Here is a 23,992-nt window from a genome sequence, read left to right as displayed (position 1 = left end):
TTTTAAAAAAGTTCACTACACAGTCTTTTATTTCTAGCTTAAAACAAATATTTAAATTATTAGGGAAATATTTACAGGATTAATGACATTTTAAACCAGCAGACTGGATGTGAAGGGTGTTTGGTGCCCCTTGTTGGGACAGGATGGGACACGTCACATGACCTTCCTGAGAGGCCCCAGGTCATTTGCCACAGTCAAGGAGAGAACCAGTCACCTGATGGCCTGGCCCAACCAACAATGAGAGACTATCAGAGATGTGCCATAGCCATTTTGCTAACAAATAATTATATACCTTTTTAGTGTTTAGAGAAACCTTAATTTTTCTGGGCTAGCTCTGTAGAAATTATTCTAGAAACTTGTATGATTTAGAAAATTCTTAGTTTAAAGAAATAGAAAAGCTTGTCTCCTCCAGGAGACCCACTGTCTCTCACTAGGCACTGACAACCCTTTTGGAAGTGGGAGTACAGAGTGCTGGTCTCGAAAGTCCAGACGGGAACATCAGCAGCTTCACTGACTCAATGGCCTGTTCCTGGGGCTTGGCAGACTGGATCAGCGCTTTGGCTCAGTGTTTGGAGAACATCTTCTGGCTCCTTTTCTGGAAAGGAAATGATGGACACAGAGTCCCAGGCATCATCGTTTGGTGAGCTGTCCTTGTCCAAGGCCTCTAAGATGGGCTGAGCTGGGTCCCTTAAATACTTGAAAAAGTTGCAAACCAAAATCGTCATTAATCAGTTCAATATACCAGACCTTTTACTTTAGTTTTCACCGGTGTAGTTATGTTTTATTCAGGTATCACTTTATTCTGTCCACCAGTGGAACAGCTTCTAATACTTGAATACCCCTTTACCCTTCATTCCAGTAATAACTTTAATACAAATCCGAGGGCCAACCGTGCTAATAGGCTGAAAGTGTAAAAGGGCATAACTCAGGAAAAGCAGATCTCGCTTGCTGCCTTCCGTGAAGGATGGTGGATTGTTAATCCTAAAACGTCTCTAAAATGGTAACTTTTCAGTGAAGGAGGAAACAGGGTTTCCTGCTTAGCTGTGATGGGGAAGAAGAGGGAAAGCTGACAAGCACTGTTCTCAGCCGCTCCTTCCTACCGGGGTTTCCACCTCACACCACGCACAGCAGGCGCAGGGTCTGGGCGTGAAGCCCTCGGCCTGGTGCAGCCCTGGGTGGGGGGTGTGGGGGTGTTAGGAAGCGGAGGTCCTTAATGTATAGGGACGGTTCGTGGCGCTTCACTTTCCCTTTTGCTCCTGCTTAGGCTTTCAGCTTAGCCATAAATTCACCACGCCGCCGAGAACCTAGCGCCTAGCTCTTGGAAATGCTGAAAAATACTGAAACACAGCAAGTGTATAGCTGACTGATGAAAAGAGGAGCGAAACTGAATCGTGTGCACTTGTGAAACCTCAGAAATATAAGTGAAACATGATTCATTATTCTCATGCATATTCAGAGAACTTTGGTAGACATTTTTCACATTTTCCCAGAAAAGGGAACTGAAAGACTGTGTTTTAGATTCATGCCCCAGAGGAAATTCAGTTGATAGGGCCCAGCTGGTAGTTCTACCCTGAGAGAGATTATTATTCAAGTAAAATTCTGAGACACACTGAGAGCTGTTATTTAGTGACAATATTAACTAGGAGGCTCTAATAGGGAATTTAAGGCTTCTGTAATTCCTATAATTCCCGTGTCCTCTAAATACATCGTGATGGATGAAGGAACAAGTAACTATAGTTCTTTTTAGAAGCACCAATGTTTTTACAGACCAGGACCTTGTCTAATATCTATTCATTCTAGATATAACAAAGCAAGATTCTGTTTGTAATATCTTTACTCTGAGTTTACTGAAAAATAATGCAGGAAAACAAGACTCCATGAGACCCATCCCACTTTTCTTTCTCAAGTCCTTTATAACATGCTAGTGACATCCTCTGAGCACTTAGTGTACAAGGCCTGGTGCTCACAGCTCTGGGTGTGTTTACTCTTCCCTAGAGTTCTCCCAAGTGCACTGTCTGTCCCAAAGCTCATGCATGCTCTTGGTTCCTATCTCTCTTGCCTTCATGAAGGTGAATGTCCAGTTTTCACATCTGCCAGTCCAGCTTCGCTGGGGGCATTCTCCAGAAAGCAGAGGACTGACGTGCTGCCTCAGAGAGGGACCTACTGCAGCCAATCTCCTGGCCATGACAAGCCAGATCACCTTTTTGGCCAACTCAGTGATATTTTTTTAAAAAATTTTTGAGTTGTGATAAAAAACATAAAATTTACCACCTTAACTATTTCTAAGTGTAGAGTTCAGTAGTGTTAAGTACATTCACACTGCTGTGTAACCATCACCACCACCCAATTCCAGACCTCTTTTTATCTTGCAGAACTCAGAACTGAAACTCTGTACACATTGAACAAAAACTCCCTACTTCCCCCTCCCCCAGCCCCTGGCTACCCCATTCTACTTTCTGTCTCTATGAATCTGACTACTCTGGGTATCTCATATAAGTGGAATCAGACAGCATTTGTCCTTTTGTGACTGGTTTGTCCCACTTAGCAGAATGTCTTCAAGGTTCATCTATTTTGTAGCATGTGTGAGAATTTCCTTCCTTTTCAAGGCTGAATAATATTCCATTGTGTATATATATATATACCACATTTTGCTTATCCTTCATCTGCCAATGCACACCTGGGTTGCTTCCATGTTTTAGCTATTGTGAGTAATGTTCCTGTGAACATGGTATGCAAATAACCCCGTACCATTTTTAACTCAGATCTCTGTGTCCATGGCTTTGTCCATTCCTGCACTCTTAGGGGTTTCCAGAGGGCAGTGGAACACTGACGTGTCCACCACTTAGATGTGTGCACACATACCTCTTCTATTTGTGATGGGATGCTTGGTGGAGAAAGAAACCAGTATTTAACCAGGCCTCTATATTTCAGGACCAGGAAGAAACAGGCCCATAACAGTACCAACAGCAATGAAAAGGTCCCCACAGAGATCAGAATGACTTGTTGAAGCTTGGTGGAGGCTAAAAGATGACATAAAAGTGGACAGGATGCATTACACACATGATACAAACATCAATTTTTCATCACCCATTGCTTAAGGAGTATTCATGTCCCAGTAAAATGGACAGATCCCTTCCCCCTCCCCACCCCATTTGCTTAAATTAATACCTAGTGAAGGCAATCCTGTAATGAAATAAAGCTGATGTTAGCTGTCTGGGTTTTTGCTCTTGTAGATCTCAGCACAAGCTCATTCATTACACCTGCAGTTAGGTGTTTTCTTTTTACCCCCTTCTCTCTGGGGTCTCCCCACTCCCACCACCTGTCACCCAATAAGCATTCCCAAATTTCACTATTTTGGGGGTACAGTATTCTTTTCCCAGCTCAGAAAAGATATAAGAAGGTATATTTTACCGTCTGCTGTTGTTTCATAGCAAGATGTGTTGCTTAAAAGCCCAGGTGTAAGGATATTTTTCATTATCCAAACCAGTTGTGCCTCGACTTGTAAACAGTATACTCTGAAGGGTTTTAAATCATCCAATAAAATGGTGTTCCTCCTGGAATGGTCTTTAAACTATTTAAAAACACAACCACACATAAATAAATCAACCAAATAGACATAGCCAAGCCACTTCTATCTTTCCCATTGTTTCCTCAAATTCATGGTGAACAATCAAAGAATAACAAGGTGCCGTTTAAAGAGTTCCTGGCTTGGGTTGACACATTTTACAAGTGAAAGGTGTTGATAGCATGATGAACGATGCTGGGGGCTTTACAGCTGTCTTTCTGGTTGTGAGGTCTTGGAGGGCCAACTGCAGCAACTAGAATTCAGCAAATTCCAATTTCTAGGGTAACATTTTCTCCTTTAAAATTAACATTTTACATTTAATGGTTAATCTAGTCTAGACACCTCGAGGGAGTCAAGAAACAGAGAAGAAATTATTCTAAGAAATAATGTTCCTTTAATTCCCAACCTGCTTCTAGTTTAAACTGAAATGTGCTGATTCCTCCTATAGTTTTGGTCAAACTGACCTAGGGACTTATGTCATCAGGATGCAGTTGGGCCCCCAGACTGGAGGACTTTTGTCCCCTCTCCACTCTCCTGCTACTGCCCTTGCTCGGGCCTTGTAGCTTCCACACCGGAGTCACTCCAGTCTAAAACCCCTCACTCTCATCCTGGATAAAGTTGTTATTGTTCCATAGGGAAACAAGAAAAAGAGATGTTATGGCAACATAGGATTTCTTATAAAGGATTGTTTTCTAACTTGGAGATACAATAGCATCCACTATAACTACATGAAATGGTGGTATAACATACATTCAAAAACATGGAAAGACGAAGCTGCTATATTGTTGACTACAGTCGAGAAGCCGATCAGAGGGCTGAGAAAATATGCGGCCAGAGCTACCATCCTGTCTCCTGCATCTCCAGCACCATGTCTGATTCTTCCAGTTGACCCAGATCTTGAGCTCTGATTTGGGGAAATGACTTTCCCCCGCCCATTCCCTAAATGCTAAGAATCTGTCCTCCAGTGAGTTTTGCCCCCCACAGTGTTTTATACTCACTATAAAGAAGTGAAGAAAGTGCAAACCTAAAGTATGTGGCAGAAAAACATGACGGTAAAGAGCAGGGACCCTGAGCCAGATGTCTCTGCTCTGCCAGCAGTTAGCCGCTGACCTTGGGCAAGTTACTTAACCAGCTGGTTTCCCTCTCTGTGAAACAAGTTAGTATAAAGATTAAATGAGATGATGTCTCTAAAATGCTGGGCCCAGTGCTGAACACGAACAAAGCTTTCCGATAAACCTAAGCTTGTATTATTACTAAAAATTATAATAAGTTCACATAGATAATAAAAGCCCATTAAATGCAGCTGGGGTAATTGGGCACTGGAGGTGTTTTAAGGCCATCTTTTTTCTCTTGTACTACCCAGGGCTGACGAGGCGCCTTTGAGCTGGTGCACCTCTGTTAGACTTATCGCCTGCCACAGCCCCCTCACGTGGCTTCCATTTCTGACCCATCTAAGCCCTTGCAGTTTTGCACACGTGCCAAGCCTTCTCATACCTGCTAGTACTTCCCCCTGGAATGCTCTTTCTCCTTCCAGTACATTTGCCATCTACTCACATATGCCCTCTTTGCAAACTGTTCAAACCACTCACATAGTTAAAGCTTACAGACCCTAGTAGTGGATTCCCTGTTGCAGAAACAGGCCTACTAAACCCTCCCCCAATCTCCAGAGCGTGGCAAAGGCATCATGAGCAACGCACCAGCAAAGTCTGGACCCCAAACAACGAGAACGATATAATACCAAAGAAGGGCTCTTCAGATCGATCATGTGGAGGGAAGTCTCAGCCCAGTGAGGAGAAAAATAGGTCTTGAAAAGAAGGATCAAAGTAGGCCTAGGGCTCAGACTTTCCAGAGACAATGGGATACCCTGTTCTCTTTGCCCATATTAAAGTTTTCTTTCTTTGCTAAATCAGAAACTCCAAAGAAAAGAAAATCAAAACAAAGAAGAAAAATGCTCTTGCCTGTTGGCTTCCTGCTTTTTCCCAGTAATGAACATAGTACTCAAAAGTGGCCAAAGAGGAATCGACGTCAAAGGGAGGGGAGAATCTGATGATAAGGGAGCCTTCTCCGGGGGTCACCCAAATGTTTTCTGGAGGCCCGATGGTGACTGAAATAGAGTGACAAACACAAAACCGTACATATGCATATAGACACATATATAAGTGTATTATATATAATATATATAGTGTGTGTATATATAAACACACATATTTATATCTGTAGATGCAATGAGGTTGCACTCAGATGCACAAGACTATGAGAGGCTGCTCTGGACGTGAGATTTACTTGGAAGTAAACCTCCAAGTAGAACATGGGGTCCTTACAGCAGTCCACACGGTGCTGAGAGCTGGCCCCTCAGGAGACAGCTCAGGAACGAGAGGCCAGATCACAACGGGTAAGTGTGGGAGCCTCCCTGGCTGAAGGCCCCCTGAGCCACAACCTCTTGTAGCAACTCTATAGGAGTTGTTTCCAGAGTCCCAGCAAGAGACACGCCCAGTTACAAGAATCACCGTATTAAGCAGATCCCAGAGATATGGCTATCTACCAGGTATCTGAGATTGTCCCAAATGAGATGCAGTTTACCAAACAGGGGTCATTTGACCATAAGCAATGCTGCCTAGTAACATGGTTGATATGATGCTTTTATCAGCTTTCCAGAGTGGATGGTTAACCAAAGGTCAACTTTTCATGCAGAGGGGGAGATTTTGTTAGCCGTTACCTACTATGTATAAAAATTCCAACATAAACGAGCAAAAGTGGTGTTTAAAAACTTCTAAGTACCTTTGTCTCCTAGCTTCTTGTAATACCATGTTTGAATATAATAACTGAGAAATGTTGCCATGGAAAGTCTATTTGTTAAAGCTTTTCATATAATTCACAGGTAAGCTAAGGACTCTGACTCATGAAGGGCTATAGATGAAAGGTCACAGCATTTTTCAAGTAAGCACGTGCACTGTAGAATTAACCAGAGAAAATGATCAGAGTACAGGTTGGGTCCTCCAAGTTCTAAGAGGCCTATCTCTCTCTTCTTTTTTTTTTTTTCTTTTTTTTTGACTGGTAAGGGGATCACAACCCTTGGCATGGTGTGATCTGCACCATGCTCAGCCAGTGAGTGCACCGGCCATCCCTATAGAGGATCTGAACCCGCGGCCTCAGCACTCCCAGCGCCTCACTCACCTGAGTGCGCCACGGGGCCGGCCCCACTAAGAGATCTATCTCTACACATTTTGAGCAAGGAGACCATCGTATCACTGTGAACAGTCATGTATTCATTTCCACGCTTTCCCTGGGCACTCCACTCACTATGGTCTGGCCAAGCTTATCAAAGCTTATCAGTGCAAAAGAACTAGTTCCTACAGGGTTTGCACCTGTGCCCTCTGATTTATTTGCTCTGGTGGAGGCGCTAAGTCCAAACAATGCTGAGACAGAGCAGAGTCAGGGCTAGGCCTGCCTGGCCCTCTACCAGCCAGAACACTGTTAGCAGATTGGCTGCTAGTGACAAAAAGCTCTTTCATGAAACCTGCTCACAGACACTGGTACACACATTCTCCAGCTTCCCCTCGCACAGCTCTGTGAGCAGAGCCTGACCTGGCAAACGCTTACCTGCAGGGCCTGACCACCTCTGCAGGCCTCTTGCCTCTAGGACCCTGACAGGAGAGGTCGTGGCCACATGGGTGCCAGCCCCCACTCATCACTTCCTGGGGAAAGGCCAGTGCTCACAGACCTGCCCTTCTGAAGAGAGTCCAGGGTCTGGAATCCGATATCAACTGAAAAGCCTCATCAAAGTAGGTAGGAAAATACCTACCTTCTCTCAAAGCTCTGTGACTCGATGGAACAATGAATAACTGACCATGGCAGCTTCTAGGCAACATGGACTTGACATGCATGTTCACACAGATCTGTGTAAGGTTATCCCCACTTCATGGATGAGGAAACTGATGCCCATTACTTGCCTAGAGTACCCAGCCAGTACACAGCAGAGCCAGGATATGAACCAAGGTTTGTGTGATGCCAAAGCCACCCCCTCCGATACCTTCTCATTCCTCCGTGTGTAAACCATTTTCACGTTGGCTACTAATTCTAACTCCACCAGAAGTGGTGGAAGTGGACCGCTGCCTCAGACTTTGCAGGCAAGGGGGCAACCAAGCTGGTGGTTAACTAAGAACATCACTGCCAGCTCAGGCTGAGAGCAGTAGCTGGCTGACACTGGCCCGACTTTTGCGACAGGTCCCCCTTCTGTTACCATCTCTCGTCCCCTTGGCAGTGGCGATAACTATCATTACTTTTTCTTTTACTCCTAATTCCTACTTAGGTGACACTTTATAGCTCAAATGTGTGCTGGTTCTCTACCCAAGGACAAATGACTTGTCCACAGTAGATGACCAGCCAGCAGGGGCTTCCCTGTCTTCTATGTTTCTGTCCCTCACATCAGCTAGTGATTTTTTAAAAAAACTTTCTATTACAGAAAATTTCGAACTCATAGAAAATAGAAAGAAGGTCATAACAAACGCTCACGTCCTCATCACCCAACTTAATCAACCCTCAGCTCATGGCCAATTGTGCCTCTTCTGTGCCTAAACACTTTGTCCTCCCACTCTGTGGGTTATTTCAATCATTTTGAATGAATCTAAGACAACACATCATTTCAGCTGCAAATACTTCAATATGTACCTGTAAAAGATAGGACCCCTCTTTTTCACCCATTTTGTTTTTTTGGTGATAAAATACAGATAACATATAAAATTTACCACCTTAATCAGGAACCCCCCCTTTTAAAAACAACAAAATAATTTTTTTTTGCTTTTTTTGTTTTTGGCAGCTGGCCAGTGCAGGGATCCAAACCCTTGACCTTAGTGTTATGAAAAAACAACAAAATAAATTAACAATAATTGCTCAATATATCAAACATCTAGACGGTGATCACATTTCCTCAGTTATCTTTTTTTTTTGAGCAGCTTTATTGCGATATAACTGACATACAAAAAACTGCACATATTTAAAGTGTCCTTAATTGTCTTATACTTTTGTTTAGTTTGAATCAGGATCTGAATACATTGTGCATAAGCCACAGACACTGAAGAAACATCTGGCACAGATGACCATATGAAAAATAAATCATTGAAGACACAAATGTAGAAACTAGTATCTGAGGGTTCTTCTTCCTCTCTCCAATACCTGGAGACACACTGGTTCATTCAATCATTTAACAAATATTTACTGAATACCTACTATGTGTCAGGCACCATTCAAGGCTGAATGAAAGTGTTTCTTCAACATAAAAGAAGTTGTGCCGAACAGGTAAGGATAATCAGGGAAGCCAATATGCTAGTGTCTGATCTAGCATAGATGTCAGAAAACTTTTTCAGTAAAGGGCCAGAGCTCCTTTATGAGCCAGACAGTCCCTGTTGTAACCACTGATCTCTACTGTTGTAATGTGAACGAAGCCATAGACAACACATTAAAAGATGGGCATCACCATGTTCCAATAAAGCTTTATTTAAAAAAACAGGTGGTGGGCCAGATTTGGCCCTCAGGTTTGCCAACCCCTGGCGTAGCAAATCACACTTCCCTAGCATCAGCCTCCAGGGTCAATGCTTGGGTTTGACCATCCTACCCATCTGTCCGCTGGTGAGGGGCAGGACTGAGGTGCATAAAATTGATACTGCTCATTGAAGAGGTAAGTGAAGAAAACCTGGAAAGTATAAAGGAAGTTTTATACTCAAGTTCTCTTACCATTCTGATAGTGTTGAAACCAAGGCAGTGTCACCCAGGCAGAAACGAGTTCTCCCAGCTCAGCCCGAACACGTAAAGAGACATTGAAATGCATAGGGAAGCCCTTTGAGAGGCCGGCAGCAGTGAAGTCACATTCGGTTGCTGTGATCTGCATACAGTTCACCTCTAAAAACTCGGTGTCGCACCACTGACTCTCAGGGCTGGAAAGGAAAAACAGGATTTTAATTCACAGAGTTCTCTCTGCTTCAGGTACAATAGTTTCCCCAGAACTGATTTTTTAAAAAACAACTTTTTTGAGATACAAGGATACTTCAGAAAGTTCGTGGAAAAGTGACATTAAAAGATAACAAGAATCTTTCCATGAACTTCTTGAAGACCCCCTTGTATAATTCACATACTGTATAATTCACCCATTTTAAAATGTACAATTCAATGGTTTTTAGTGTATGTACAAGGTTATGCAACCATCACCACAACCAATTTTAGAACATTTTCATCACCCCAAAAACAAACCTGGTACCCATTAGCAATCACTCCCCATTTTTCTTCATTCCCATCCGTATCTCCCCAAGCCCTAGGCAACCACTAATCTACTTTCTGCCTCAACAGATTTCCCTATTCTGAAGGGAATCATACAATACGATTGCTCTTTTGTGACTGGTTTCTTTCATTGAGCATGTTTTCAAGGTCCATCCGTGTTGTAGCATGTATCAGTACTTCACCCCTTTTAATGGCCAAATATTATTCCCTTGCATGAATAGATCACATTTTGTTTATCCTTTCATCAGTTGTTGGGGTTTACGGTAATTCTACGTTTAACGCTTTGAGGACTTGCCAGACTGTTTTCCAAAGTGGCTGCACCATTTTATATTCCCACCAATAATGTATGAGTTCTAATTTCTTTACACCCTCACTGATACATAATATTATCTGTCTTTTAGATTAGAGCACTCCTGGTGTGTGTGCAGTGGTATATCATTGTGGTTTTGATTTGCATTTCCCTGATGAATATTGATGTTGGGTATCTTTTCATGTGCTTATTGGCCATTTGTATATTTTCTCTGGAGAACTGTCTAATTAAATCCTTTTTCTATTTTTTAATTGGGCTATTCATCTCTTAATTGTTGAGTCATGAGAGTTCTTTATATATTCTGGATACGAGTTCCTTATTGGACATATGATTTGCAAATATTTTCTCCCATTCTATTCCACAACTGATTTTAATGCTTTGAACTCAGTCTCTGTAGCCTATGTCTTAGGAATGATACTGTGTTAATGCAAACTCCACCCATGTGTTCTGCTGGTTTGGAGTTTGTTTTCACCCCATAGCTGCCTATTTAAAAAGGGTTTGCCTCACCCATATGAAAAGCTTGCTAAATATGTGGCCATACATCCCTGTGACAGTTCATTTCCCAGAGTCCTAATACCACACCCCCTCCATGGGACTGTAGTCCCCAGCTCTGACTGCTATCCTTGTCTTATGTGACAGTCTTCAGAAAAGCCACAGAGGTGGCTGCTAGGAGCCTGAGTGGGGACAGTGGAAAGTATCCCCTTTAGGACAGCAACTCTGGCCTAGAAAGCAATAGATCCCTGCCTGTCCCCAATGCCACTAGCTTTCATACACCACACATGCTTCTAAGTGTACCTCTGACCCTGACTGAGATGAATCTTCTGTCAAAGTGGCAAGTGACAAGCTGGAAGACGCTTCAAGATGCATGGTCAGGACTTCCGTGGAAGATGCCCACCATATACACATACAACCCAGCCCCGGGGTCACAGACTCTAATGGGGAGAGGGATCCCAAACCACAGGCACCTCCTCTCAGATGGGGGTGGGGGGCATGCTCTAGAAGGGGTAAGTGATTTCATTATCAAGGTATACAGATACTTAACGCTACTTTGACCTCCTCCCCGCTGTTGAACTTGGGTAAAAGTCTCCCTACATCTCAAAGGCTCATTCCCTGATTCACCCAGGAATTAACAACTCATGTTCGGCCACCTCCCCTCTCCTCCAAGCTTGCCACTTTCTCAGAATTACTTTTTAAAAATTTCCCAGAAAAGAGATTTAAGGGGGAATGAGCCATCCAAATTTAAATGACAGCCGACACACGAAGGCCAGCAGTTTGGGGAGGAAGAGTGGCGAAGGAAGCTGCCTCCCCATTTGTTTGCAGAGGGTAAAAACAGGTAATGTTGGTCCCATCTAAGTGAATAATGAAATGAACACAGCCTTAATGTCATGGCAATGCCCATCGATGGACCCCCAGCCTCTGGCCCCAGAAAGTCATCCTGGCTCCTCCCTGCGATGAGCTATTCTGGATTCCTCTGCTCCAGAACATGTCTCATTTTCAAAGCGACCCTCGTCGTGAGGAGGAGCATCAAACAGTGGTTCAACCCGTGGACTCTGGAGCCAATTAGCTGGGTTCAAATCCCAGTTACCTAACTTCTCTGCTCCTCAGCCTCCTTATCTATAAAGCAGGGTAAACCACAGTATCTGCCTCCCAGAGTAATCGAGAAGGTTGCATGACTGGACATCAGGAAAGCACTTATGCCAGGGCCTGGTGCCCAGTAAGCACCAAGTAAGTACTTCTTAAACAAGCACAATTGTACTTCTACCTTTTGGGATGGGATCTTTGAGTCAGTACTGGGCAAGTCTTCCACAGCTGTTCTCCCTCTTCCTACTCAACCACACTGAGAAATTCTGGTCCTCTGGCCTGCCCTGCTCTTGCCTTCTGGGACTGAAACCCAGAAGTGCCTGTGGTGGGCTTCCCTTTCAGGAGAGACTCAGTTCAGTGTGATGTAAAGACAGGGCCTCAGGGCCTTGTGCCTGGGACCAGGCGGGGCCTCCCCGATGATACCCTGAGCCCTCCTCTGGGGCAGAACTGAGGTGGAAGCCACCCTTCCACCTCAATCTAAAAGACAGAGAGGCAGCCATCACCCTCCAAGAGCACTGTGAGCTGCTCTTCCTCACACGCAGTGCAGGGCCCTGCTCACTGCCACCGCTGGCCACTGTCCAGTCTCTGTTAGGTCACTTACAAAAACGATAAGTAAGTTTGTCCCCTTTGACCCAGCAATCCCTCTTCTAGAAATGTAACAGAACAATCCGAGATGATTTATATGCGAGGACGTGACTTAACGATAGTCACAAGCTGTCAACTTGCTACACCCATAAGCAGGGAAAAGTTGCACACGTCATGTGCAATACTTCACATAATAAAACATGACAAAAATGTTTACACAGAGATAATCCTATGGAAGAAAATACTCACACCCTTAACAACATTAAGTGAAAAGGAAAAAAAAAAAAAAATGGAAGCAGGACCCAAAAGTGTAATACAGTTTGTGTTTTGTTTTCACACACACACATACACGTTTTCAAACAAGGGCACGCGTTTGAAAAAAAGTCTAGAGAGACATACACTAAAATGAGGATGGTGATTATCCTTGGAGTGTAGGACAAGTGGTTATTTTAATTCTATTCTTTCTACTTTTCTGGGTTCTCCAGATCTTCTATAAAACATGTATTGCTATTAAAATCAGGAAAAAATAAAATTAAAAAAAGTTTTTTGAGAAGACTGGGCTCGCAGGTTTAAGAGTGAGCTTGCCACAGGCCAGATGAGTATGAACTGGGAAGGGGTCTGCTGCTGACTCTGCATTTTCAAGAAAAACCTCAAACCACGGTTTGGGGTTTTTTTTGTTTGTTTGTTTTAAGTAAAATCTCTAGATTTCTGAATGTTAACAACTAATTGAAAAAAAAAAAATTAAACACCGGGGGCTAAACAGCCTGTAGGCCACTATCTGCAACCGGTGACTTAAACTTTAACTTCTCCCACAAAGCACTCCATGTAATTTAATTTTGGCTTTGCTACTGTGACTGTCAAAAAAAAAAACCACAAAAGCAAAAAAACACAAATGCACCATCATTGACAATTATAGTAATGCTTTACAGTAGAGAAATAGAATGGAAAGTTTAAAATTAATAAAAAGTGCCAAACGTAAAAGTATCTAAAAGCAAAACAAAATCAGCGTCCGTCTTCTACCGTGAAATCTACACGAGGGAAAGAAAACAGCATTAGCCTCAGTTTCAGCTTTTAGTGACCCCTCAACTTTTTCTAACAGGGGCATTCACTTCACCTCCACCTCTGCTTCTTTTACTAAAACCAACCTCTATCCCTGAAAACATCTCTACAAAATGCTTTCTGAAAAGAAAACAAAGTGAAACATGTTAGTCTATGATATGAAATTCTGTCAAAGGCTTTTTAAAAAATTCAGTGAAGTTTTTTCTAATATTTAGAGGTGCAGTGCCTCTGTCAATGCACAAACGTACTTCCCCGTTCAAGAGTAAGGAACGCTGGTCAATAAACCAGCTGTGACTTCCTCTTACAGAGATCCTCGCATTTAGCTCTAGGATGTTGTGTTTACTGTATACCGAGTAGGGCCAACTTCACAGCCCGTGACCTGTGTGGTCCCTGAAGACCCCACTCTTAGAAGTGTATTTGGTTTGATGCTCTGAGGGTGCAAATTCTGATATATTTTTGAATAGGGGCCCCACATATTCATTTTGCACTGGGCCCCGAAAATTATGCAGCCAGTCCTGTGGGATTGTTCCATTTAGGTAATTTAAAATTACTAGAGGAACCGATAAATGTGATTTGAGATAACTCTCAAACCCCAGTTTAGCATCTGTTCAGCAAAGACTGTTAGAGTGGATGCTTAAGAATGAAAAAGAAGTCATTTGGAAACCCACTCTAACAAATCAACAGCCTGTATTTTTTCCATGTTCCCTTCCTGTTCTTGACCATAAATACATTCCAAATTTTACACAGTTGCAACTTCTACCAGATGACATATAAATATCTTTTCGGTGATTAACTAATAGTTCAATCATAAGTAAGCTTGCCATAATTTGCCCTGTCTCTACTAATGGATATAAATATAAACTTCAATGTATATGTTCATAGAATAGTTTTTGGTTTTTTTTCTGATGGGCAGATGGTTGGATTATCTGCTTAAAAGTAGCATGGACATTTCCATGATTCTTTAAATGCTTAGTAGAATTACTTTCTAAAAGGGCTATGCTAATTAATTGTGCAACAGGTAGCATGTGAGCATATATCAACCACATTCTCACAAGCGCTGAATGTTACCATTTCTTTAAATTTGTTTATTTAACAGTATAAAGTGATAGCCAATAATTTTACATTAATCTTTACTTAACCTATTTAACAAGGTAAACAAATAATAACTGAGGACTTAGGTTTTGCCTGTCTTCTTTCTATATGTGTTTATATTACAAATCAAGTGATGGCCACCTCTGAAAAATCTTGAAAAGAAGGTGAGAGATAGAATGAGGGGGCCAGAATAATATACAAAATGGAAAACCCATTGAGAAGCTGAGAATTCATTGTAATTCACTGATTACATTTCTAAAATCTGCCTCTTGTCTTTCCAAGAACGGAAACCATTTTTTTTTTAACAACCTTCCTTGTCTTTCCAAGACCGGAAACCATTTTTTTTAACAACCCTCCTCCTGAAACCAATGAAAGAATAGATTTTCAACAAATCAAGAAGCCATGTGGTTGGTTAGACAGCAGAGTTCTCTGACAGCAGCACTGTTTAAGCCTTGAGATGAGTGGGAAGCTGTGAAATCTCTGTCCTTGGAGAGTTTAAAAGTACAAAAGGAGTATCTGCTTCCCACGGATTTGATTACAATCCTGCTAAGAAGCAGTAACTAGTGGCCGGCCTATGGTTCCATACGACTCCCCCTCAAATCTCAGCAAGGACGTCAACAGAAACATCTGGCTTACTATTTATACTGCACCCGGTAGACCACCGGCCTCGTGTCATTGCGCAGGGACACCGGCTCCCAACTCAGAACCTGCTCGGCATTGTATAGATGAATCTTTGGGTGTTCAGGAGCAGGAAGCTGGGAAAGAGAGTCTTGAAAGGGACAGAGAATAAGGAAGGGGGAGGGGTGGGAGAGAGGGAAAGGGAGAATGCAAAAGAGAAGAAAAATCCATTACAAAAATATTTCAATGCACATTACCAAAGTCATTCATACAACTCAGTTTTTGTCAACGTGCAGAAATGGTATTATCAGTTCTCCCTGGGCATCCTCTGCCGCCCCCAACCTTTGACTACAAGATGGCACTATAGACACAGTCAGTGGGAAAAAAGATGCACTTGGGGCCACCTTTCCACCTGCAGGTTCCTGTTGTTAAAAACAGGTCCTGGGCACTAGCATCTGGCCGGACTGGGAACCCAGTTCTACAATTAGTAAGTGTGTTTGACTCTGGGCAGGTTATTTAACCTGTCTGAGCCTCAGTTTCTTCTTCAGGAATAAGGGATCAATAATAGTACACCCTGTAGGGCTGTGGTGAAGGTTCAATTGGTGGCATGTGACATGCATTAGCCCCAGATTTGGTACAAAGGGAGTGTTTGGTAAACCTCCACAAACACATGTGCATACGCATGCACACACACTAACTCCCCAAATCAGGCATACAAAGCCCAAAGGTACAAAGGAGGGCGAGAGCTGTCTTCTGGGTTTCATCACAGTTGCCCTGTTTCTCAAAGACCCCAGCGTCACAATCACTGAGGATCTGGTTAAAATGCAGATTCCCAGGCCCCACTCCAGACCAGGAAATCTGCATTTTAAACATGGTTTCCAGCTGATTCTTATGCACTTTACAGGACTGGGCCAGAAATTGAAAGCATGGGAGCCTTTTCTCTAGAAATAAAGCAAAATAACACTTTCTCTGGTTGAGAGATTAATGAGAAACTCCTAGAAGGTAAAAAGAAAAGTTCAAAAACACGCTGTTCCAGAATTCAAAGCAGGAAATTCAAACCACACATTTTCGGTAAATGTATCTGACCTTGAAGAACAGGGCTCAGATCAGCCAATAGCCTGGCTGCCAGCTCTTCTGAAAGACACATTGCTAAGGGTCTGTGGCCACATGTCTACTTACGTAACGCCCATTGTCTCCACATCTATGAGCTCTGGCTGACCTTCATTCTGGATCCTTATTCAATCAGCTAACCAAAACTTTTTTTTTTTTTTTTTTTTTTGCCTTTTTCGTGACCGGCACTCAGCCAGTGAGTGCACCGGCCATTCCTATATAGGATCCGAACCTGCAGCGGGAGCGTCGCCGCGCTCCCAGCGCCACACTCTCCTGAGTGCGCCACGGGCTCGGCCCTAACCAAAACTTCTGATTCACGCCAGGCCTCACGACAACCCAGGCCAAAGGCAGACAGGCAAAGTCACGTGGCTGGAGGCAGACCCATCTAGCACACTGTGGCTGCTGTGACGTAGCAGTTCCCAAACTGGAGCTGAAACCTGAAGGCCTGACACAGGGAGGACTGTGTAGAGCCCCATGGGGTGAGTGCTTGATTAGGGCTGGGCATGCACCAAAGAATCTCACAGACTTCCTTTTACTGCCTGTATTAGGTTCCCATTGCTGCTGCAACACATTACCACAAACCTAGAGGCTTGGAACAACCCAGATTTATTATCTTACCGTTCTAGAGGTCAGAAGTTTCAAATAGGTCTCACTGGCTAACATCAAGGTGTCTGCAGGGCTGCGCTTCTTCTGGAGGCTCCCAGGGAGGACCTGTTTCCTTGCCTTTCCAGCTTCCAGAGGCCGCTCACCTTCCTTGGCTTGTGGCCCCTTCCTCCAGCAATGTAGGGCTGAGTCCTTCTTGGGCTGCCACCTCTCTGGTGCCTCCCTTTTCCATCTTTCAAGGACCCTTGTGATTACACTGGACCCATATGGTCCAACAATCCAGGATCATCTCCCCACATTGGATCCTTAACTGAATCAAATCTGCAAAGTCATGTCAGTTCCTGGGGATTAGGATGTGGACATCTTTGGGGACCATTATTCTGCCTTCCCACTGTCCCTTGACTGACATGTGGAGCAGCAGAAAGACATCTCTGCCAGAGGCGGAGTTTCCAGACCAGCCTTCCACGATCTTCAACTTTCATTTTCCTGAGGTGTGGGAGGGACCCACACAATACGTGAGTTTCTTGGAATCCCCTATCTCACCACATTCACAGGAGAGAACGAGCCTCAGAGCTGTGGGCTCCTCAGGGAAGTGCCAAAGACTGCCCATTCAATGAGAAGCGCTTTATAAAACTGCCCCCTTCACACCTCAGAAGGCCTGTCCTCACACAGCCTCACCCTTCCAGTTCCGGCCACGTGGCCCCCTGGCTGCTCCTGGGCCACGCTGTGCACACTCCCTCCTCGGGACCTCACACTTGCGTTGCTGTTCCCTTTCTCCTTATACCACCGATCTCTCCCCCCACTCCCTTCAGGTCCCTGCTCAGGAGCTTCCTTATCAGATAAAATATCCAGAGCAGAGGGTAAAGTGAAAAACCACCCTCCAGACTCCCTGTTTTTGGCTTTGACTTTTCTCCAAGGTACTCTTCACACCTGAGTCCTTTATTTGCACCAGTTAGGAGCATGAATTCCAGAACTAGACTGCCTGGACTCAAAGCCTGCGTTTGACACTACCTTGTTGTAGGTCTCTGGGCAAGATATTTGTGCCTCAGTTTTCTCATCTGTAAAATGGGAATGGTAACAGTACATCCTTTGCAGGGTTGTTATGAGAAATGAACGAGTTAATTTTATGTGCAGCCCTGGCACCCGTAAGCACTACATGATCGTTGCCCCTTCTCATTTCTTGCGTCTTACCTAACAGTCTCTCCTGGGAGTCTAGAGCAGTGAGCCCTGGAAAAAAAGGTGGTGCTGGATTTGGGGCTGTTTCATCCCCAGTGTTTGGAATGTAGGCATTCGAGACTTGGTGAATGAATGGTGTCCTCGGCTTTGCTTTCATCCACTAGAAACGCACAAAGCTCAGGCCCTCTTTCCCCTTCCACCTAAAACTTTCCCTTTTCTCTGGTCTCAAAGGCTGGGGCAGAGGATGGGTGGACAACTCTGGACCATGACTTATCTGGATGGCTCTTAAGAGTCAGTATATTCAGGGCCATACACCTGCTGTCAGGTGCTGACAGAGGCTTGTGGGAAGAGAATAGGATTTACAGACAAAGGGTCTCAGCTGGAATACTGATCCTGCCACCTACAGCCACAGGATCCTGCCAAGTCCCCACCTGAGCCTCAGATTCCTCATAAAACTCTCCCAAATGCAAGACTATAAATGAAAGGCAAACTGGACCCTGTTGTCTAAGTGTCATTTTTAAGATGTGAGTATTTCAGGGTGTTCTGATTCCCCATGAATGGCTGCTTCTGCAAGAGCTGAACAGCAACTAGCTCCCCAGACCCCACCCTCAATGACCACCAACGGGTGGCCCCGTACCAGGCATGGTATTCAATAGTTCCCTCCCGGTCATAGGCAGAATGGTGGCCCCCAAAATGCCTCCTGTGAATATATTGGGTTACACAGCAGGGGGAAATTAAGATGGCAGATGAAATTTATGTTCCTAATTAGATGACCTTAAAACAGGGAGATTATTCTGGAATATCTGATAGGACTAACATAATAACAAGGGTGTTTCTCTAGAAGCTGGCAAAGGCAAGCGAATGGATTTCCCCAGCTGGTACCTCTAGAAAGGAATGCAGTCCTGCTGACACCTGGACTTTCCCCCAGTGTAACCCACATCAGACTTCTGACCTCCAGAACTGTAATATAATAAATTGTTGTTTTAAGCCACTCAGTCGGTGGCCATTTGTTACAGCAACAATAGGAAACTAACATAGTCCCCATAGGTGGCCACCAGGGCTTCAAAGACACCCCAGCTCCTATAAGATAAAAGTTCACAATCCTTAAGAGGGCGTACAAAGCTCCACTCTACCTTCTCCATGGTTTTTGGGACAATGACTCGTAAACTATTAATGGTAAGAAGAGATAAACTAGGTGTAATGACATGTGACCTCGGTACCTCACAACCACAGCTCCTACTATCCTACCTTCTGTCCCAACCCACACCTCTGATCCACCCTGGATCCAGGCATTTGAGACTTCATCATACATATTTAAGAATAGGATATGCTGGGTCTTAACAGCATAGTTTGGTTAACACACATCACACACAGATAACAAAGTAAAATACAACTAACATTAAATTAATCATTGAATCTTGACAACCAAGGACCAGCCCTTCAGGATCGTTCTGTGTGGGGGGCATTATGATGAAAATCAGTTATAGTGAACATCAATCATCTCAACTCCAACACACTGCAGGTGAGGAGAAGTAAAAAACCATTCCCAAGATGCTCTCTCTTCAGTAAATACTAGAAATCATGTTATTTACCTAGATAGTTTGTCTCTTCTTACAAAGAACGGTTTTCCTTTCTTGGGAATAAAATGGAGATATTATCTACTGCAAAATAATGGTTGAGAAAATTAAGAGAGATAATGTATACAAAGTGCTTAGCACCTTGTCTGACCTAGAATAGTGGCTGAATAAGTGGTGCTGTGATTATCACTGATAAAGTTAGCCAAAAACATTCCAGCTACGTGACAGTTTCAATTGTTAAGATTAAAGACAAACAGGAGTTTAGCTAATGTACATCTGTTTGCAATGGTTTTTATGTTATTGGGGCTTTACTGTCTTTCTCAGTGGTCTCCAAGCACATTAAAACCTTTGGATATTCAAGTCAGTAAATAATGGTAATAAAATTCTGTGGCACAAGTACACATCCAATCCACTGGAAGAGTAAGCAGCAGCTACTACAATTATAAGTAGAAGCCTTAATTCTTCAACACTCAGGTAATTAACTAAAGAGTCAGTTTGCACTTTTGTGCTGTTGATTACATTTTCTATCTACAGCAAATGGCCACCAATTAACAAAGCATTGCTACAAATTGTGTCAGGTCCAATATTTTATATTTGCTACCCTTATAACAATTGTAAGGGGTAGATACTGTAAGTCTCTCTTTTAAAAATCTGTTTCTAGCCATTGCCACAGCCATCATGCTGAAATGAAAGAAGCAGAATCAGCAGCAGCTGGCACTGCTGGAGCAGGAAGAGACTGGAGGTGGGAAGGATGGTGTTCCATGGGACCATCCAGCCCTCTGGGCCCTGCCCCCAAGGCCAATGGAAAGCCCAACCACCCCAAGTCAGCTCTTCAAAAGGGGTCCTCCAGGATCAAGGGCACTGAGGATTCCACCACTTCTCAGTCCCCCACCTCCTTCCTGGGATAGAGGCCCAATTTGGGAAGGCTTCACCCAGGTCTGGCCCATATGGTCGCTGTTGGTGGGGGATCAACACTGAACCTCCTTTTCCAGGGCCAGGCCATGGGAGTCCCTCCAGGAAACGCTTTCACAAAGAGCAGAGAAACTCTCGGAGGCTCAAAAGCTGGTCTCTTATCAAGAATACATGTCCACCTGAGGGTGACCCCCGGGTTAGGGAAGACAAATCCACTCACCCTGTCTGCTGACACTTCCAAAAAGGGCCACTGTCGATAAGAGGACCTCTGTGCCTTCTACCACCCATGTGTCAAGGGATCTCCTCTGTGACTGTGTCTTCCCATCCAGGCTGAAGGAGCCCTCTGTGACCAAGTGACCATGTATGTCCCTGTGGCCCTGTGATGGCTACTGCGAGGCTCTTCCACCCAACACCCTCAGCCGCTAGCACACCCACCCTCATCTGTAACCTCCCCCGTTTGGGGTCCAGAGTTGCATTTTGTCACTGGGGCGTGGTGTGCACGCTTTCTTCTGGTCCAGTCTCCAGAGACTCGCCTTTGGGACCCTGTCTTTGGTCCCTTCATCTGCCTCCTGGATATCCTCCCCCCTTGCCTGTGACTGCTGAGCAGGACACCTGTTTGGTGCTGCTTCTTGTGCACCTGTCCACCCGTCCCCCAGTACTGCCCTTGGTTCCTGAGAGCCCTGGAGCGGTTTGCAGCCATTCCTTTCTTCTAGCTGCTTGTTTCAAGTCCTTCTTATGTGACACCCCCTATCCCTGATACTGTCAGCTGCTTGTGGAACTCACCAGGTTATTTGATTTGGGGTTAAGTATGGGTGACACATACAGAGTTACTCCCTGAAAGGCCATTCTCCTTGCTCCTGGATTTCGTAGTTTCTCTGTCAGTAGCACAACTGCCACCACTACGGTCTGTGATCACTGTGCTGTAGGAAACTGTGCGTTCCCTTGCAGACTTTCTCAGTGGCTGTGGCATTTCTGTGACTTCCCAACACTAGAACAAGTTTTTCAGCTGAAAGGAGTGCGGGTCTTGGTGCCCTCTGGACTTTCCCCACTTCCCAACTCAGGAGGATTGTGAAACCTTCCACAAGACTGCCTTCCTGGTCCTGCGCATCCTCCTGCTGTTGGTTATTCTGGGTCTGAGAGGCCCCTGAGACGTCTTGAAAAGCCTCCGATGGGCCTACCCTACCTGGTTCCACCCCACCCCATTTTATTTCATTTTTTTGTGGCTGGCCACAGGGATCGAACCCTGGACCTGGGTGTTATCAGCACCACGCTCTAACCAACTGAGCTAACCGGCCAGCCTCCAGCCCATTTCAATTAGACCATGTCATCATGAGGCCACCAGCCCTTTCCTTTCATTCTGTGAATCTCCACCAGGCCTCTCTTTGGGTGGAACCTGAACAGTACTGTCGCCTTCTTTCAACACTCTTCCTCTACATCCCCAGCATAGGTTGTTTTCTGTGAAAATGGCAGTGAACAGGTTCAGTTTTGCACTGGCCCTGAGAAGATGGGTTGGGAGTTGTGTGGGCAAGAGGGAGGGATGAGAGCCATTGGAGAACTGAGAATCAGTTTTTTTTCTTTTTAACTTTTAAAAAAATATTAGTAATAAATGCAGTGGAACAAGCATTTTCTTTAAAAATAAAGTAAAATTTGTTTCTGATACTCATTTTTTTCCCTTCTGACCATAAAAGCAAGTAATTTCATGATTACTGAAGGACACATGTAAGTTATGGAAAAGTGTGGAAACTTTTCTACTATCCACTTACCATATAATCATTGTTAATATTTTCGCTTTGTGTTTTGACTAAAAAAGGGTTCCTTTTAAAAATATCCCAGTTTTTTAAAAAAATTATTTAGTTTGAAAATTTTCAGTCACTAAAAGAGATTAGTATAAAATGCTACTACTTTTCAAAGGATCTATGGATCTAGTTTACTTTCAATGCACCATACAGACCAAAACTTTTGTAGAATACAATAAAAGTTAATTGTTAGAAAGATGGACATGCACCTGGATGCTGTGGCAATGTCAAATTGTAAATTTTCTAAATCCTTCTCTCAACCTGTGAACTCATCACAGGTAAGTTACAACAGTGCACAGACACCACTAGTCAGTGCCACACTCTGAGTAGCATTGGTATAAAGTTACCACTTCTCGCCCACCGCACAGCTTGGGCAATTACCAAATTTTATCTGAAGGAGGCCTAGGGAGGGGGCATACATAAGTTGTTCAAGACTTGAAGCTGGGGAGCAGTAGAGACAGGATTCAAACCTGTTTGGTCTGGCTCTCATGGAAAAGGGTTAACCACTTAACCAGGGCACAGGCTTATAGGCAAGATCTTTGCATGGGATGCTGGTAGAAGAACCAAACCTCCACCACCACCTTATGACTTCTAATGGGAGGAGACTTCCAAATTCTTGAAACTATTTAAGTGCTATCCAACCTGTGATATCAGTTTCTCCATGGGAAAGAACATAGCAAAACACAAACAGATATATGTGCACAGAGAATGATGCCTTTGTCATTGCGGGTTTTCTTTTCTTTTCTTTTAGTTTTTAGGTTTGGCTCATAAGTATGGTCAGTTAGTGTCAGAGGTAAGCAAGAGTCTAGGCCCAGTAATGGGCCTTCTGGATGGGAGCAGAGCTGGGATAAAAAGCCTGGTTCAGCTGACACCAGTAATGGCGGGGGGACCCGACATTTCTGGGTCTTGCCCTGAATGCCTTTCCTCATTTACATGATCCTGGGGAACTGACTATCTAGATTTCATACCCAGTATCAAATACTTCCTGGCCGAAGTATGAACTGAGTCCTGGTCATATGTCCAAGACGGATGACCCTGCCCCACGGCTGACTTCCATAGCACGAAGCTGCAAGATAGACTGGGTCCAGCTTCCAGCTCAGGCCGCGGGGGAGGGCAGTCCAGGCAGAGCCTGAGTTCAGACTAGCCAGGGTGAAGAATCTATGGCCAGCAGAGGCGGCCCTTTCTTGAGTCCTGGATCCGTTTTTCTCTTTTTTTCGTTTAGAGAAATTCGGAGACTCGAGCTGCACTCAGTTTCCCTGCTCGGGCGGCTCACGGGATAGGGGAGGGCGAGCGGCAGTGTGTCCAGCTTCATGAAGCGGCAGTGTGTGTGTCCCCTTCCTGGGAGGGACGTCTCAGGGGCCAGGACGCGGCTCCCTCCTGTCCTCCAGCTCCTTGCCCAGAGGCTGCTTGGTATTCCCCGCCGTCCACCCCCACCCGCTGCCGGCACCCTGCAGACCCCACCCGATCGGGGCAGCCCTCGGAGCCCACCCCCTGCGGTGGCGCCCGCGCCCTGCCTCGGCGGTCCCCCGCCCGGCTTACCTGGCTGGGGCGCTGCGACACCGCGGCCGCCGAGCAGCAGCAGCAGCCATAGCAGTGGCCACGGCGGCGGCCGCATGGCCCGGGGCGCTCGGCGCGGCCGGCTCGCCTGCGGCTCAGAGCGCGGCCCGGCCCCTGCCTGAGGTCCGCGGAGCCGCTCACGGCGCCGCCCCGGCGGCCATGGCGAGCGCAGGGCGCACGG

General features: G+C 44.8%; 1 protein-coding gene and 1 pseudogene across 1 annotated transcript; one reads left to right on the top strand and one right to left on the bottom strand.

The window, feature by feature from the left end:
- Nucleotides 1–23,989, bottom strand: IFNGR2 (interferon gamma receptor 2). Its single transcript, XM_063108638.1, has 7 exons — nt 23,794–23,989; nt 15,099–15,231; nt 9,296–9,495; nt 5,524–5,669; nt 3,412–3,571; nt 2,863–3,020; nt 1–695 (listed from the first exon to the last, which is right to left on the bottom strand). Exons 1-7 carry the CDS (start codon nt 23,867–23,869, stop codon nt 516–518), a joined length of 1,053 nt encoding a protein of 350 aa, XP_062964708.1. The 5' UTR covers nt 23,870–23,989; the 3' UTR covers nt 1–515.
- LOC134387389 (proline-rich protein 3-like) lies at nt 19,125–20,769 on the top strand (annotated as a pseudogene).
- Nucleotides 23,990–23,992: the final 3 nt, after the last annotated feature.

Source organism: Cynocephalus volans, chromosome 1 (assembly GCF_027409185.1).
Source record: "Cynocephalus volans isolate mCynVol1 chromosome 1, mCynVol1.pri, whole genome shotgun sequence".
NCBI classification, from domain to species: domain Eukaryota; kingdom Metazoa; phylum Chordata; class Mammalia; order Dermoptera; family Cynocephalidae; genus Cynocephalus; species Cynocephalus volans.
The sequence above is the reverse complement of the archived record's forward strand: the minus strand, read 5'-3'. Positions and strand labels throughout refer to the sequence as shown.